The 14082-nt window shown below is 41.9% G+C and overlaps 1 protein-coding gene across 4 annotated transcripts in view; it reads left to right on the top strand.

The window, feature by feature from the left end:
- Window positions 1–14082, top strand: part of PHF20 (PHD finger protein 20) — a 115816-nt gene that overhangs the window by 81025 nt on the left and 20709 nt on the right. For all 4 annotated transcript variants that reach the window (XM_037164399.2, XM_037164398.2, XM_037164400.2 and 1 more), the window contains 4 exons: window positions 5866–6147; window positions 11167–11265; window positions 11787–11951; window positions 12807–12985. In XM_037164399.2, the coding sequence (XP_037020294.2) occupies window positions 5866–6147; window positions 11167–11265; window positions 11787–11951; window positions 12807–12985 (725 nt within the window). The remainder of the gene's footprint in view (window positions 1–5865; window positions 6148–11166; window positions 11266–11786; window positions 11952–12806; window positions 12986–14082) is intronic.

The raw sequence follows: 14082 nt of genomic DNA on the forward strand, positions 1-14082 counted from the left end.
TACAGTTGATAAGGGTTTTCTCTTCTCTTACCTCATGGACACACGCAGGGAGCTAACTCTCTCATTTGATGTGGTAGTACAATAAATACTGTAAGAAGAAAATGAATACACTCTGTATTTCACATGTTAGAATGAGGAGTGAACAGCACCAACTGTAATACAAACAGAAAGGGATAGATATGTGATTTATTTTCCATGAAGTACTTATGGAGGTACAAAGAAGGCAGAACAGAATTTTTTCTGCTGAGAAACCATGGAGGAAGTATTGTGCAAGGAGGTGGCGTTTGAAGGAGGAACAGGGCTTGGTTTGCATATGGGAGAAGTGTACTAGACAGGGAGCCACGTGGACTGCACTGGCCGAACTGGCAGCTTTCATTGTGTGTACAGAGAGCTCATTGTGGCTATGGTAAGGGGAGAGTAGGATAAAATTATAAAGTTTGGGAAGTTTTCTATGCCTCTAAAAATTTGTGGAGTTCAAAATTAGTACAGTTTGTAAGACCTTCATGAAAAAAGGAACAAATACTTAAGTCTTGGGGTATATGTGTTTTTAAATATGTGTATTTAAATTATGGTACATAATTCTCATCATTAAAAAGTGAACATAAACACTAATACTATGTAATTTTTTAAATCATTTTTCAGCTTGAGGGTCTGAGGTTATAGTTAACTGTGTAATCTATCAGATTTTCTCACAGGTTATTATCCATAACTGGTTTATGGATAATCAACCCTATTTGCTGCTTGTCTCATCCTGATGCTTGTGTTGATTGTTCTTTCCCAGTAGTACAAGGTGGATTCCTAACAGGCTTATAATTAGAAGGACATGCATATCAATGAGTTATACTTTTACTGAATTGAATATACAGGGGAATCTTCCCGAATTTCCATCGTTGAAGATTCATAATTCTCAAATCTTTCTTTTAATGTTTACTCCTTCAGACACGTAGCAGCAACTCATTTTTGTTTTATTGATGTTTATCTTGAAGGGGGCTCTTAGCTTGGCCAGGGGCTTCATGACAGTGACACTTGGCAGTGTCTTCTCTCCCAGGGAGTTTCTCTGTTCACCTGAGCCTCTGTGATCCTGGTACTGCCTCTTAGAGGCAGGTGGCCCACCTGCATGCCAGGCTTGCTCTCCTTTGGAGGTCCAGCTCTTCCTACCTTCTGCTAAGCAAGGGTTTTGCTTTTGGAGTTTTTATTCTGATAAACTCAAAACTTAATTCCTTCTGAGAGGCTTACTATGTTCAGGCTGTTATGACAGAACACCATAGACTGGGTGGTTTATAAACAACAGCACTTTATTTCTCACAGTCACAGGGGCTGGGAAGTTCAAAATTAAAGCTTGAGCAGATTCAGCGTCTGGTTAGGGCCTACTTCCTAGTTCCTACAGTTCTCACTGTAACCTCACCTGATAGGAGGGACAAGAGAGCTCTCTGGGGTCTCTTTGATAAGGACACTAGCTCTGTTATCACATAATTGCCTCTCAAAAGCCCCTCCTCTAAATACCACATGGGGGATTAGGTTTCAGCATATGAATTTTGGGGATCTATAGCACTGTCATACCCAGTATATCTTTATTTCAGCAGATAGTTCAACCACATCTCTTTTGAAATCTGTGGACAAGGAGGAAATAGATATATGAGCATGTTGGTGATCTGCATGGATGAAATTGAATTGGCTTGGGCAGTTCTACCCAGAGTGTAGATTAATTGATTGGTATAAGCCTAACCAGTTCCATAGGCCTTCCTCAGCCCTGTCCTTCTGTATCTTTATCAACAGCTTGGAAAAAGACCTAAGAATATATGGGACTACAGAATTGAGTTATACAATTATTGGACTAAAATAATACGATGAAGTTTATTTATTTGGGCTAAATGTTACTTCTTTTATATAGATTGACCAAACTATTTGGGGAAAACAGAAATGCACTTTAATTCATGTTTTAAAAAGACAACACAAAGTTCAGGGCTTTGGCGGACTAAGCGTGGTACTCTCTGGCATTGGGTGATGTGATTATTTAAAAAAAAAGTCTTTGCATTTTGTAAAAGTAAGATGTTCTAAAATGTGGGGATAATAATCCCACTGAATAGGCATACTAGAAATCTTGTGGTGGGCTTTGGATTTCACATTTTTAGGATGTAGGATGTAGACAAAATAGTGCTGACAGAGTGAAGTGTCTCCCAGGTTGTCTTTTAAGGGCTGGTGGAAGGAAAGTTTTACTTGGTCGATAATTATAATAGCTCTTTCTAGCTATGTTCCATAGAAGACAAGCCTGTTTACTAAGATGTATTTTATGCTAGAAACGGCCTGCTTTGTGCCAAGTACATGGGTAACTATGGCTCTCTCTCCAGCTCTTTGAAATAGGTGTTATTATTCCCTTTTATAGATGAGAAACTGAGTAATCAGAATGTTTTAAAATGTGCACAGCTTACCTATCCAATTAACGAAGTATAGAGCCGGGGCTTAAAGTTGGCCATTTCCATTATAGCATACCGGCCCTGGCATGAGCATGCAGTGAGGCTGGGAGCGGCAGTGACTTCTGCCCTTCTGCTTATGAGCAGGTTAATTAATTCCTGAAAGGCTGTTCATAAGTTCCATTTATTCATCATCCCCAAATGATACTGCATAGTAATAAGACATTTAAATACCACACACTTTTCTGTACTTGCTGCATGTAAGTTTATTTAATTCGCACACCTCAGTGAAGAAGGTATCGTTACTATCTCCAATTCCACATGAAGAAACTGAGGCAGGAGGAATAAGTAAAGGACCTGGGATTTGAACCAGGTCATCCAGCTGCAGAGCACACATTTTTAACCACTGTCCTATCTTAGCCTTATGCAAATGACAGGTGTACAAGAGTACAAAGTTTCTGAATAGAGAGAATGGTAATTCTTTATAAAATTGGTTCAAAGTTCTCACTTTCAACTTTTTTTCATATATAGGCTTTACAATTTTTATTTACAAATTATTTTTATATAATTGGTATATAACATGTTTCAGGTGGTGAATATAGTGATTTGACATTTTTATGCCTTACAGTGTGATCAGGCCATTAATTCTAACAGTCATCTGTGATTGTGCTAACCTATCACAATTTTATAAACTACATTCCCATTTTCCTTTTTCACTCATCCCTATCTCCCTCCCCTCTGACAACCATCCCTCTGCTCTCTGTATGAGTCTGTTTTTGTTTTTTTCTTTTTTTTCAGATTCGTGTTAAGTGAAACTACAGTATTTATCTTTCTCTGACTTATTTCACTTAGCATAATACCCTCTAGATTCATCCATGTTGGAAATGACAAGATTTTGTTGTTTATTGCTTTTTGTATTTCATTATTTATATGTACCACATCTACTTCACCCATTCATTATAATGGTGGACACTTAGATTGCTTCCATATTGCGGCTGTTGTTACTAATGCTGCAGTGAAAATAGGGGTGTGTGTATCTTTTGGAAATAGTGTTTGCATTTTCTTTGAGTAAATACCCAGAACTGGAATGGCTGGATTGTCTATTTTTAGCTTTTTAAGGCATCGCCAAACTGTTTTTCATAATGGCTTCTCCAATTTACAGTTCCACCAACACTACAAAAGGGTTCCCTGTACTCCATATCCTCTGACGGGTGTGAGGTGGTATCTCATTACGGTTATGATTTGCAGTTCCCTGATGATTAGTGATGTGGAGCATCATAATGTCTGTTGGCCACCTGTATATCTTCTTTGGAGAAATGTCTTTTCATGTCCTCATGCCATTTTTGGATCAGATTGTTTTTGTTATTGAGTTCTACGAGTTCCTTGTATATTTTGGATATCAACCCTTTATTGTCTATATCATTTGCAAATATATTCTTTCATTTGCACGTTGTCTTTTTGTTTTTTGATGGTTTCCTTTGCTGTGGAGAAACTTCTTAGTTTGATGAAGTCCTGTCTATCTTTGCTTTTGTTTTCCTTGCTTGAGGGGACATACCCCAAACCATATTTACTTGGACTGATGTCAAATGGTTTGCTACCTGTGTTTTCCTCTAGGAGTTCTGTGGTTTTCAGGCCTTATGTTTAAGTCTAATTCATTTTGAGTTTATTTTTGTATATTGTGTAAAAGAGTGGTCCAGTTTCATTTTTTCACGTGTCCAGTTTTCTCAGTGCCACTTGCCGAAGATCAATTTCAATTTGTAAATTAAAAAAAAATCCAAAGATGTTTGCATTTTAGCATTCTTTTGCATTATAAATAATTTTATCATAGATCTGGGCTTTAAATACAATTCAGAGGATGGTTGGGTTCACTTGAACTTTGGTCCTCAGGTTGTGGCAGTCAGCAATGCTCCCTGATCTCATACCTTAGCTTTGTTTACATGGTGGTAAGCGGAGTTGTCTGGAATGAGTTTTGAAATGCTGTCCAGTGGAAAAGGAATTACTGTGAAATTGTCAATATTTAACCTTTTTAGTCCTACAAAAATGGCAAATTCATATGTTTACCCTAATAGGCCCAAGAGGAGGAAGTTTGAGAGAAACTACTTGTTACTTGGCTTTAAGAAAGAATTTTAGAATGAATCAGACATTTGAATTTTTAGTTTCTCTCCTGACATGCTTGTCCTATACTGTTAGTCTGAGAAGTATGTATGCCATTTTGCTTTATGTTATTTTTCTTCTCTTAACCACATCTAACTGATTTGACCCTTATATATCTCTTGTCAGGGGTGGAAAGTAATTTTAAGGGGTTCTGCTTGTGGGGGGTGGTGGGTGTGTGTGGACAAGTTTTTTACTTGTTCAGGTTGCTGATATAGCAGTATCCATCAGATCGTCAAGCCTAGCAGTTCTGCAGTCGTACCCTAGTGCTATGGCAAAGTATGATTTAGGTTGAGTTTAAGAATTTTAAAATTTATTTTGATTATGGAATGTTCTTCAAAAAGTAATCATAATATTTACTGAAGTTTCAGCACACTATCTACTGCTAATGGAACTTGTATCATTGTGTCTAGGAAAGATTTGATTCACTCAAGAAAGCGTATTTTCAGGTGACCTGTTCTGTAGGGGAGTGACTTGAATTGAAGGTGATTGCTCTCATTTGAAGGAGGGCTCTGTGAGGGAAGTCTTCAATAAACTGATTTTCTGACACATCAAGACCTTGTGACAGCTTTACTTTTTGCCATTGGTACATGAGACCATTGCCTTTGGTTTGGTTTGCGGGGGATGGTTTCAAACTTTGCCTCTCGAGTTTGATCCTTGAGCTGTCCAAGTTCTCATGCCTTCCAGCTTCATTCAGTTGGTGATTTTTATAGTCTTGAATCCTTTTGATGAAACAAAGTACATGGCAGTGAAATCTCAAAACTGTTCAATACTAGAACCTTTATAACAGTTACCTCTCCTTGTGCAAAAACTGTTGTAAGATCCCTTCAGTGTATAAAGAGATCCACCCAGTATAAACCCTAGTTCTGTCCACATAGAGAGCCACTGGAATGGTGGTAAGTCTGAACCTAGTCCAGGACATCAGTAACAAATAATGGGTTGGGGACCTGATTTATGTTTTTAGGATTTTCCCTTGTTCTTTAAGGATCCTTAAAGTCTGAAACCCTGAGACCTTCTAGGACAGCTTCAGAAGAAACAAACAAACATGTTGATCCCTTTGTTGATCAACAAACATGTTGATCCCTTGTTGATCTCAAGGGCAAATCACAGTTGAGTCTCTGTTATTTACCCTAAGGTTGAATTTCTTCTCTCCAAACAGTACTCTTTGGGAGGTAGCACCAGTGGTGTCTTCAACTACACATGCATGCTGCTCTTTTGCTTTCTGTTACCACATGTTAAGGTATATATTGTAATAACTAAGATAAGCACAAGGGATATTTGTGTGTGTGTTTTTTTCTTTCAGTAACAAATGCTTTTAAGAAAACAGATGATTTGGTGACATCTAAAGCACCAGCTGTCGTCGACTTTGACCACAAATTTAGGTGCAAGGTTGTGGATTGTTTAAAATTTTTCCGCAAAGCCAAACTGTTGCACTATCACATGAAGTATTTCCATGGAATGGAGAAGTCTCCAGAGCCAGAGGAGAGTCCAGGAAAGAGGCATGTCCAAACGAGGGGCTCTTCAGCTTCAGACAAGGCCAGCCAGGAGAGCCTGACCAGAAAGCGAGTCTCTGCCAGTTCCCCAAGTAAGTGTTTTCATTCTGCGTTATGTCTGTTCCATAGAGGACTCTGCTGCTCAGGTCACAGTGCTTGCATTTCTGACACAGAAAGCAGGTGTTGGTCTGGTCCAGGTGAATCCCAAAAGGTTGAAAAGTGACAAGGGATCCTCAGGCTTTACATTACGGAGCCGCGGCCCCCTTAGAGGAAGCAGAAATACCTAACTCTCGTTCTTACCTCAGCCTTTTGCTGTTACCTGGAGAAAGTCACTTGGCCTCTGAAGGCCTCCGAAGGCCTCTGCACTCCCAGCATGAAGTGGGGACAGTCAAGGAAAGGGAGCTCCTTCCAAAGCCAGCAGGAGAACTTATGCTCAGAACAGCATGGGTGCCGTCATCCCATCCCCCATTCCTGCCTGTAGGACAAAAGAACTAAAATGTGCTACCTGGCCCTGGCTGGGAAGCTCGCTTGGTTAGAGGATAATCCAGATTGGTCAAGGTTGTGGGTTTGATCCCAAACCAGGGCACTTAAAAGAAACAGCCAGTGAATGCACAAATAAGTGGAACAACAAAATCAGTGTTTCTCTCTCTTTCTCTATTTCTCTCCACCTACCCTTACTTCTCTCTCTCTAAAATCAGTAAATTAATAAAAAACTTAAAGGTGATATGTAATTTTCCTGTTGTGCCCAATTTGAGTCTGATTTCATCATAATTGCGACTGAAAATGTTTCCCTATAGCATTGTTTATTTTGTAGAGAAACTACAATGGTGGTAGTAAGGTTACCATAAAATGTCATGTTCATGCCCTGGCCAGTGTGGCTCAGTGGGTTGGAGCGCTGTCCTGTACACCGGAAAATGTCATGTTTAAATTCTATTATAGAGAACCTTTTTGGAGCGTTCTTCTGAGACTTGCAAAAATTGAAAAATTACATGTTTCTGGGGAATTGCAGGAAAATTAATGAGTTTCTAGTAAATTCTACAAGCTTCCCATCTTTTAACCTAAAACTAACGTTATGAAATATTTTTGCTTATAGTTTCTCCATTAAAATACATACGTATTAGATGACATGTGAAACTCCTGAAAGCATTTGACAGCATTTCAAAAATCAGGTGTCAGGACAGTAGGGCAGGGCCAGGCAGATTAAGGTGATCTCTGACCCTATGTGTGAAACCAATAGACGGGTTGTTGCCATTTGGTATAATTAAGAAGCCTGGGTAATTTGGTTTCTACTTTTATGTACTGCCCTCGGATCTCATACTAACGTAGAGTAAGTATTCACTTAATGTTGTTAATAGTTTATATGACTTTAGGTGAAACAATGTATAATAAAGTCAGTTTTTTACCATAGGCTTATTGATCTAAATAAGAGTTAAGTCATGCTGCTGGCTGTCAATGAGAGCAAACATAGCAGGGTGTTCAGGAGGTTGCACAGGCCACAGGGCTCCAGAAGGCCCCCTACCTCCCCTTTCTAGGCATCTCCTTTCACTTTTTCTCCCATCAAAGCCTCTGTCCATTCCCTCATGGTTTTGTTCATATTTGACTACTCTGATAGCTAAATTTTTTAGGATTTGAAAGAATAAAACCAACTTAGTAGCTTATCTGTTGTCTCAGCATATCTAGGTTTCACCTCGGACTTCTAAGGAAGTCCTTATCTTTAGGGGTAGAATTTCAGACATTTGAGGGGAGTTCAGTTGGAAAGATGTTTCGAGGTGAGATCTGACACTAGGCAGCCTATGTCCTGGTTCACAGGCAATGTGAACTTGACATTATTCTTAAGTGGAAAACAGAATATTAAAGGATTTGTGCTGCTTGGGGATAATTACTGTAAAAAAGTACCCTCGATATGCTGCGTGTGCTGATTATATTAAATGGAAACTTGGGTTCTAGTGGATTTCTCAGATGGAGGTTCTTGAGACTTCCAGTCTTTCAGGACCAGAACACTCTGCAGATTTTTAAAAATTAATTTTTAATTTTTTTTTTTGTGTGGGTGGGAGGGCCACAATTTTCCTGCTGGTAATGTCGAACAGGAGATCCATTTCTGGCCTGATAGTCCAGAGACTGAGTCTTGGCTACTTGCCTACTTGTATTCTGAGCTCTTCATAGATCTGCTTACCTCATTTATTTATTTTTGTAAAATATTTTATTTATTTTTAAGGAGAGGGGAAGGGAGGGAGAAAGAGAAGGAGAGAAACATCAGTATGTGGTTGCCTCTCACATGCCCCCTACTGGGGACCTGGCCTGCAACCCAGGCATGTGCCCTGACTGGGAATTATGAACCGGTGACCCTTTGAATTGTAGGCCTGCGCTCAGTCCACTGAGCCACACCAGTCAGGGCTGATTTCCTCATTTATGAAGTGATGATGCGGGACCTTTCATGTGGGGAGAAAAGCACATAAACAGGTACAGTGAAAAGGGCTAAGTCCTATATTGGGAACATATTAAGTGCTATAGGAACACAAATTCAGACTTTGCCTACAGAGCAGAGCAGGATGTTGAGAAGAGAAGGTTACGTTTGAGTTAGGCCTTAAAGGGAGGTGGTAGGTAAGGGTTGAACCAGAGGGCAGGAGAACAGGTTCGGCATCCCTGTGCTGAGAACAAGCAGAGCAAAGATTTAAAGGCATCAAGGCCAATGAATTGTCATGATAATCTGTTCCTGAGGTGGCCATCTGACTCTCGCTGTCGGATGTCTCCTCTTCCCCCAGGCCATTAGTCTCATCAGTGAATTTGGATGGTCAATTTAGATATGCTTTTCCAAGTGATATTTCTCATAATACCAGAATCCATTTAGTAAATTCTCTTCAGGGGCAAGATCAGGCTTCCTTAGTATTTGGGTTTGCTTTTGCATAGGTGAGTTCAGTCCTGAGTAGAGGTTTGACTCACAGAGAATATTCGATGATCAGGCGGAAGCTTTGGGTTAAGTTCTCACTCTGGATAAACCTTAGTTTGGGCCAGAATGAGCCTTGGGGCAGTGGGCACTTCTTTGTCGCAGTCTGCACCTTTTCTTATGGTTCTAGACTGGCCTTCTCACAGGGACATGTGCTTTCTCCTTTAAAGGAAGAGAGCAATATGAACTAATTAGGGTATCGATTACTATGTAAAAGTAGTTGGCTTCAACAAGACAGGTTCATTTCCTTCTCTTGTCAGACTGCAAGTTCCCACATGAAACTCCATGAAATGGTCCAGGACCAGCCTTCTCCTTGGTGTTCCCCAGGCTTGACGTTCAGGTTTTGCTTTCCTCTGCATGGTCCACAATCACTTGCCACCATGCCTGTCTTTCAGCTGTTGGGAAGGGAGAGGGAGGGAGGGCATGCCTCTTTTCTTTTAAGGGCACTATCCAGAAGTAGCACACTTCTGTTCATATCTCGAACATCAGTACCTGGCTATACCTCTGACAGGGGGAGCAGGAAAATGTACTCTTCATATAGAACAAGTGGAGAAAAGTGTATAGGAGAATGCATAGCAGTCTCTGTTACATGAGCTAAGGCAAAAAAAAAAATACAAGGTTTGAGAGAGGGAGTTATTCGGGGACCCTTTTGGGCCAGTGTTTGGTTGTATCCATAGTGAGGGATTGCTGGGAGATGAGGGTGGGGAAGTAGACATGGTGTGCCCTGGCCAGCTGACTTGGTTGGAGCATCATCTCATACACCAAAAGGTTGTGGGTTCAATTTCTGGTCAGTGCACATACCTAGGTTGCAGGTTCAATTTCTGGTCAAGGCACATCCAAGAGGCAACTGATTGATGTTTCTCTCTTCTTTCCTGTCTCTCTAAAATCAATAAACATATCCTCAGGTGAGGATTTAAATAAATTGTTGACATGGGGAAGTGATAGTGTTAGGCCATGAGTATCACTTCCCCTGATAGGCTGTGAAAATCTCTGAGAGCATACCCAATTCTAATCTGCCCGTGAGCTGCCATTCCCTCTCTGGCCACTGCTTGTGTCAGCTGCTCTGTGGCGGGCAGGCAGTTTTTCCCTAGGTGAGGATAACAATTCTTTCCTCTTCCCTTATGGAAGCAGCAGTTTGATGTCTGTCTTCTGTCATGACTCAGTGACGATCTGATGGAGAAATAGGGAGCAGGCGTATGTGCAGAGGGAGCAAGAAGGGCACTGGTGTTTCTCCTGAGGGGTGCCTGCAGCCTGAGGAGAGGACAGGTGTCCATCCTGGAAAAGCCTCGGTCTGCTCAGGGGGCAGGCTGTTCTCGGATGCACAGTCCTGGCAGGAAGTCTCTCTGTTCAGGTCACATGTTCTGGGAACCTTGAAACAATCGGTCAGGCTGTCTTAGAGGGCTGATAGCAGATCAGCACCACTTCCTGGGCAGAGAATATTGCAGGCAGGATAATATTTTGAGTACTTGCCATGTGCTGGGCGCCATTTCAGATTCTTCACTTGTATTGTCTTATTCAATCCTCACAACAAGCCCTGTGAGGCAGGTACTGTTGTTTCCACTTCATAGAATAGAAACTGAGGTGCGGGTGAGATGGGTTAGCTTGAACCAGTATCTGTACATTTAGTAGGTGGTGGAACCATGATTTGAAGCCAGCTGCAGAGGCCATACTCCTTTGTCCAGGCTCTGGTGTCTGTTATGACTCAAGGGAAGGATGCTCTGCCCCTGGGCCCTGGAGTAGGGAATAGGAGTGCCTACCCGAAGGAGACCTCCTGTGTACTTACAGTCCCAAATGAGCTCTGCCTGTTGTCACCTTGGCTGCCCCTGCTCCTCAGCGACCTGGGTTAGCTTTATCCCCACTAGACAACTATCCCTGTGAGCTCTGCCACCTCAGGCCAGACTTCACAGTCTTCAGCCAGAGGCCAGAGCATGCCTCTGAAGGCGGCTCTCTTCCCTTTATGTTCAGAGAATGTGAGGATAAAAAGAAGAGGTTCTGTAGAAGTGATGGAGAAGGGGCTCTAGAGTCCTGAGGGCAGAACCAGGCCCAGAATTCTGTTCTGCCATCTGTCTTCTTCACATTGGACATGCTTACTAACTTAAGAATAAACATCCCAGGGTTGACAACAGAATATTAGAATGCCAGGACTTATACTTGTATTTAATTCTAGCCGCAAAAGACAAGGAAAAGAATAAAGAGAAGAAATTCAAAGAGTTTGTGAGAGTGAAGCCAAAGAAGAAAAAGAAAAAGAAAAAGAAAACCAAAACCGGTAATTTTTCCTGTGGGGTTTACTTGGGGTTTCCTTACCCCATGGGTGGGCCAAGGGTTTGCCCTCTCCCGAGTCCTGGCCTCTGAGCCTGTGTGGAGGAGAGGAAGGGCCAGCAGGCCTCTACTGGAGCTGGTAGACTCAGCCCTGGCAGGGGAAGGAGCGCACTCATCCTGGGAGTGACAAGGACACATTGGCATTTAGGAAAGCTGTCCCCTCTTGCTTCATTGGCCAGTATACCCTGCTGTAGGGCAGTGCACAGGAAAGCATCAAAGTAGCAGAGGATAGGCAGATAATGGACTATTCACATCTCTGAACCCTCAGGAAAGGATTCACTTCTTGAAAAGTGTGTGTCTAGCCCTCACAAAAATGTTGGTTTTTAAAGAGAAATCAGTGTTTCAATCTTGGGAGCTAAATGGATGAAACATTTATGAAAAGCAGAGATGTTGGTTGAATGAGGTTGGTTCTGAGATGCCCTGATGATGTCTGGGGCTGCTAATTCCATTCCGATCTTGTTCTTTCAGAATGTCCCTGCAGTGAAGAGATCAGTGACACCTCCCAGGAGCCTTCTCCACCCAAGGCATTTGCTGTCACTAGGTGTGGGTCCTCACACAAGCCTGGGGTCCATATGAGCCCGCAGCTCCATGGCTCAGAATCTGGAAACCACAAAGGGAAAGTGAAAGCATCCGGTAAGGAGGCTCTCTGCTGGCCTCATCATTTGTATAGCACTTAGCCTGACAATACTGGATTTATGTTGATACTGTGATGTACTACTTCCCATGTTCTTTGCAAGTATAATCTGTTACATTTTTGAAGTAAGTACATCAAATGAAATGAAGGCCATTAACTGTGCCTTCTTCCATTTCTTTCCAACTTCGGTCTTAGTGACTCTCAGGTACTTCCAAGCCAGTGTGTCTACAACTATATTTATTATCTCCCATTCCTTGCTCACCAGCCCCCAATTCCTCCATTTCTTATTTGATGGCTTCTGCATTTAACCTGGTTGCTCATGGAAATCTGAGTCAGATTTGAGGATTCCCCTTATAGGGTGATTGTGAGTTTGAAAGGAGTTAATAATGATGTGGAAAGTACTTAGAACAGTGTCTACTGAATAGTGATCAGTAAAAGTTAGCTGTAATGATAACTAATTAGGCTCCATGACCTTGTGATTTTAGTTCTGATTATCCCTGGAATCTGCCCGTACCTCATTCCCCATGTCTACAGAGTTTTAAAGGTGGCTCCGGATACAGACTTGGCTATAAGCCTGGTTCTGGCTGGATGGGGTGAGGTTGAAGAACACATGTGAATCATTAGGGATGATGATCTGTGTGGCTCATGAGGAGCTGCAGTTTCTCTGCCAATGAGTTTTGTGACCTTGGGCTTCTCTCCAGTAAAATGAGGAAATGGTGTTTAGTTCGCTGCTAGGCAGTGTACATCCTTCGGGCTGTTACTAGATGACAGGCTGTTATTCTTGACAATCAAGGATTTCTCAAATTTCATAGCATAATTAAAAATGGTGACTGTTGTTTTCCCTTTCGCCTCAGAGGAGGATAATGTGAGTGAATCCTCTTCTGAGAGCTTTCTTTGGAGTGATGAGGAGTATGGCCAAGACGTTGACGTGACCACCAACCCGGATGAGGAACTTGAAGGGGATGACCGCTATGATTTTGAAGTGGTCCGCTGCATCTGTGAGATTCAGGAGGAAAATGACTTTATGATTCAGGTACGTAGAGCTTCCAGGAGACAGGTATAGAGGCAAAAGCTGGTCCTTGGAGGGAATTTTGAGGGACTACAGTTAGAGGCCAGCAAAAATAAGTCTCATCAGCAGCCCCTGATAGTATTATCAGCAACAGATTGAGCTTTGCTTTTTGGGTTAACTTCCTCTGAATTTCAGGCAGGTGTAAATAGCCTATTGATAGAAAAAGTGAGGCCTCAAGGGATCATTGAGCCTAAACCACTCATGCTCTGCTTGGGGCAGCTGGGACCCGCAAATGGGAAGGGCCTTGCCTGTGGTCACACAGTGAGGATTTGAACAGCAGGGCCCCAGATTTCTGAAATGGCAGTGCATCCTGTGGACCCATACCTTCTCTGAGATAAAATTTCTTTATTGCCTAAAGAAATGGAGGCCAGTTTTATAACTTGTCTGTTTCTTGTTCTTTTTTTCCCCTGATATTTCTTATCTGTCATTTCCTTCTCTGGGATGTGCCTGTTGGGTGGGCCTCCCTGCCTACTGGGGGAAACTATCACTGGCCAGCGCCTCCTTGCCTCTGGTCCTTCTCTTCTCTTAATCTCAGTTCTGGTGGAGGTAGCTCCTGTCTGGCTGCCTCCAAGGGCCATCAATAAATGTCTTGGCAGCTGCTTGGCTGTCCAGGAAACCTGAGTTTTTAAAGGAAGTTGTGGTTACATTGGTCAGGATTCTTTGGGAGTTTCTTTCCTTTGGAATAGCCTTTATGGTAATCTCTGGGAATTCAGTGTGCATGAATGGTCTCAAATATTGTCCGATAATTATGACCTCAAGTATGCCTTAGGTCAGTGGTTTTCAAACCTTGTAAGCATCAGAACCCTCCCCCCCTTCCTAATGGACTCTTTTCAGAGTCCAAAATGTATAAAGGTAAAAAACTAGTGTAGAAAGTTCTGAATGGATAATCTTTACTTCTGAGTTCAGAAACATGAATGGTGGGCCTATTCCTATGAATTCCGATATGCAGTCAGGGTTGTGAGTGATAGTTGCTGGCTTGGAGCATTTCAGTGGCTCAATTATTTTTCTCTTTTTGTGAGATAAGCCTAATGCTTGCGGCCTTTGGATGAGTTTTTCGAAAC

This window comes from Artibeus jamaicensis, unplaced genomic scaffold (assembly GCF_021234435.1).
Source record: "Artibeus jamaicensis isolate MK-2021 breed Jamaican fruit bat unplaced genomic scaffold, CSHL_Jam_final contig_685, whole genome shotgun sequence".
NCBI classification, from domain to species: Eukaryota; Metazoa; Chordata; class Mammalia; order Chiroptera; family Phyllostomidae; genus Artibeus; species Artibeus jamaicensis.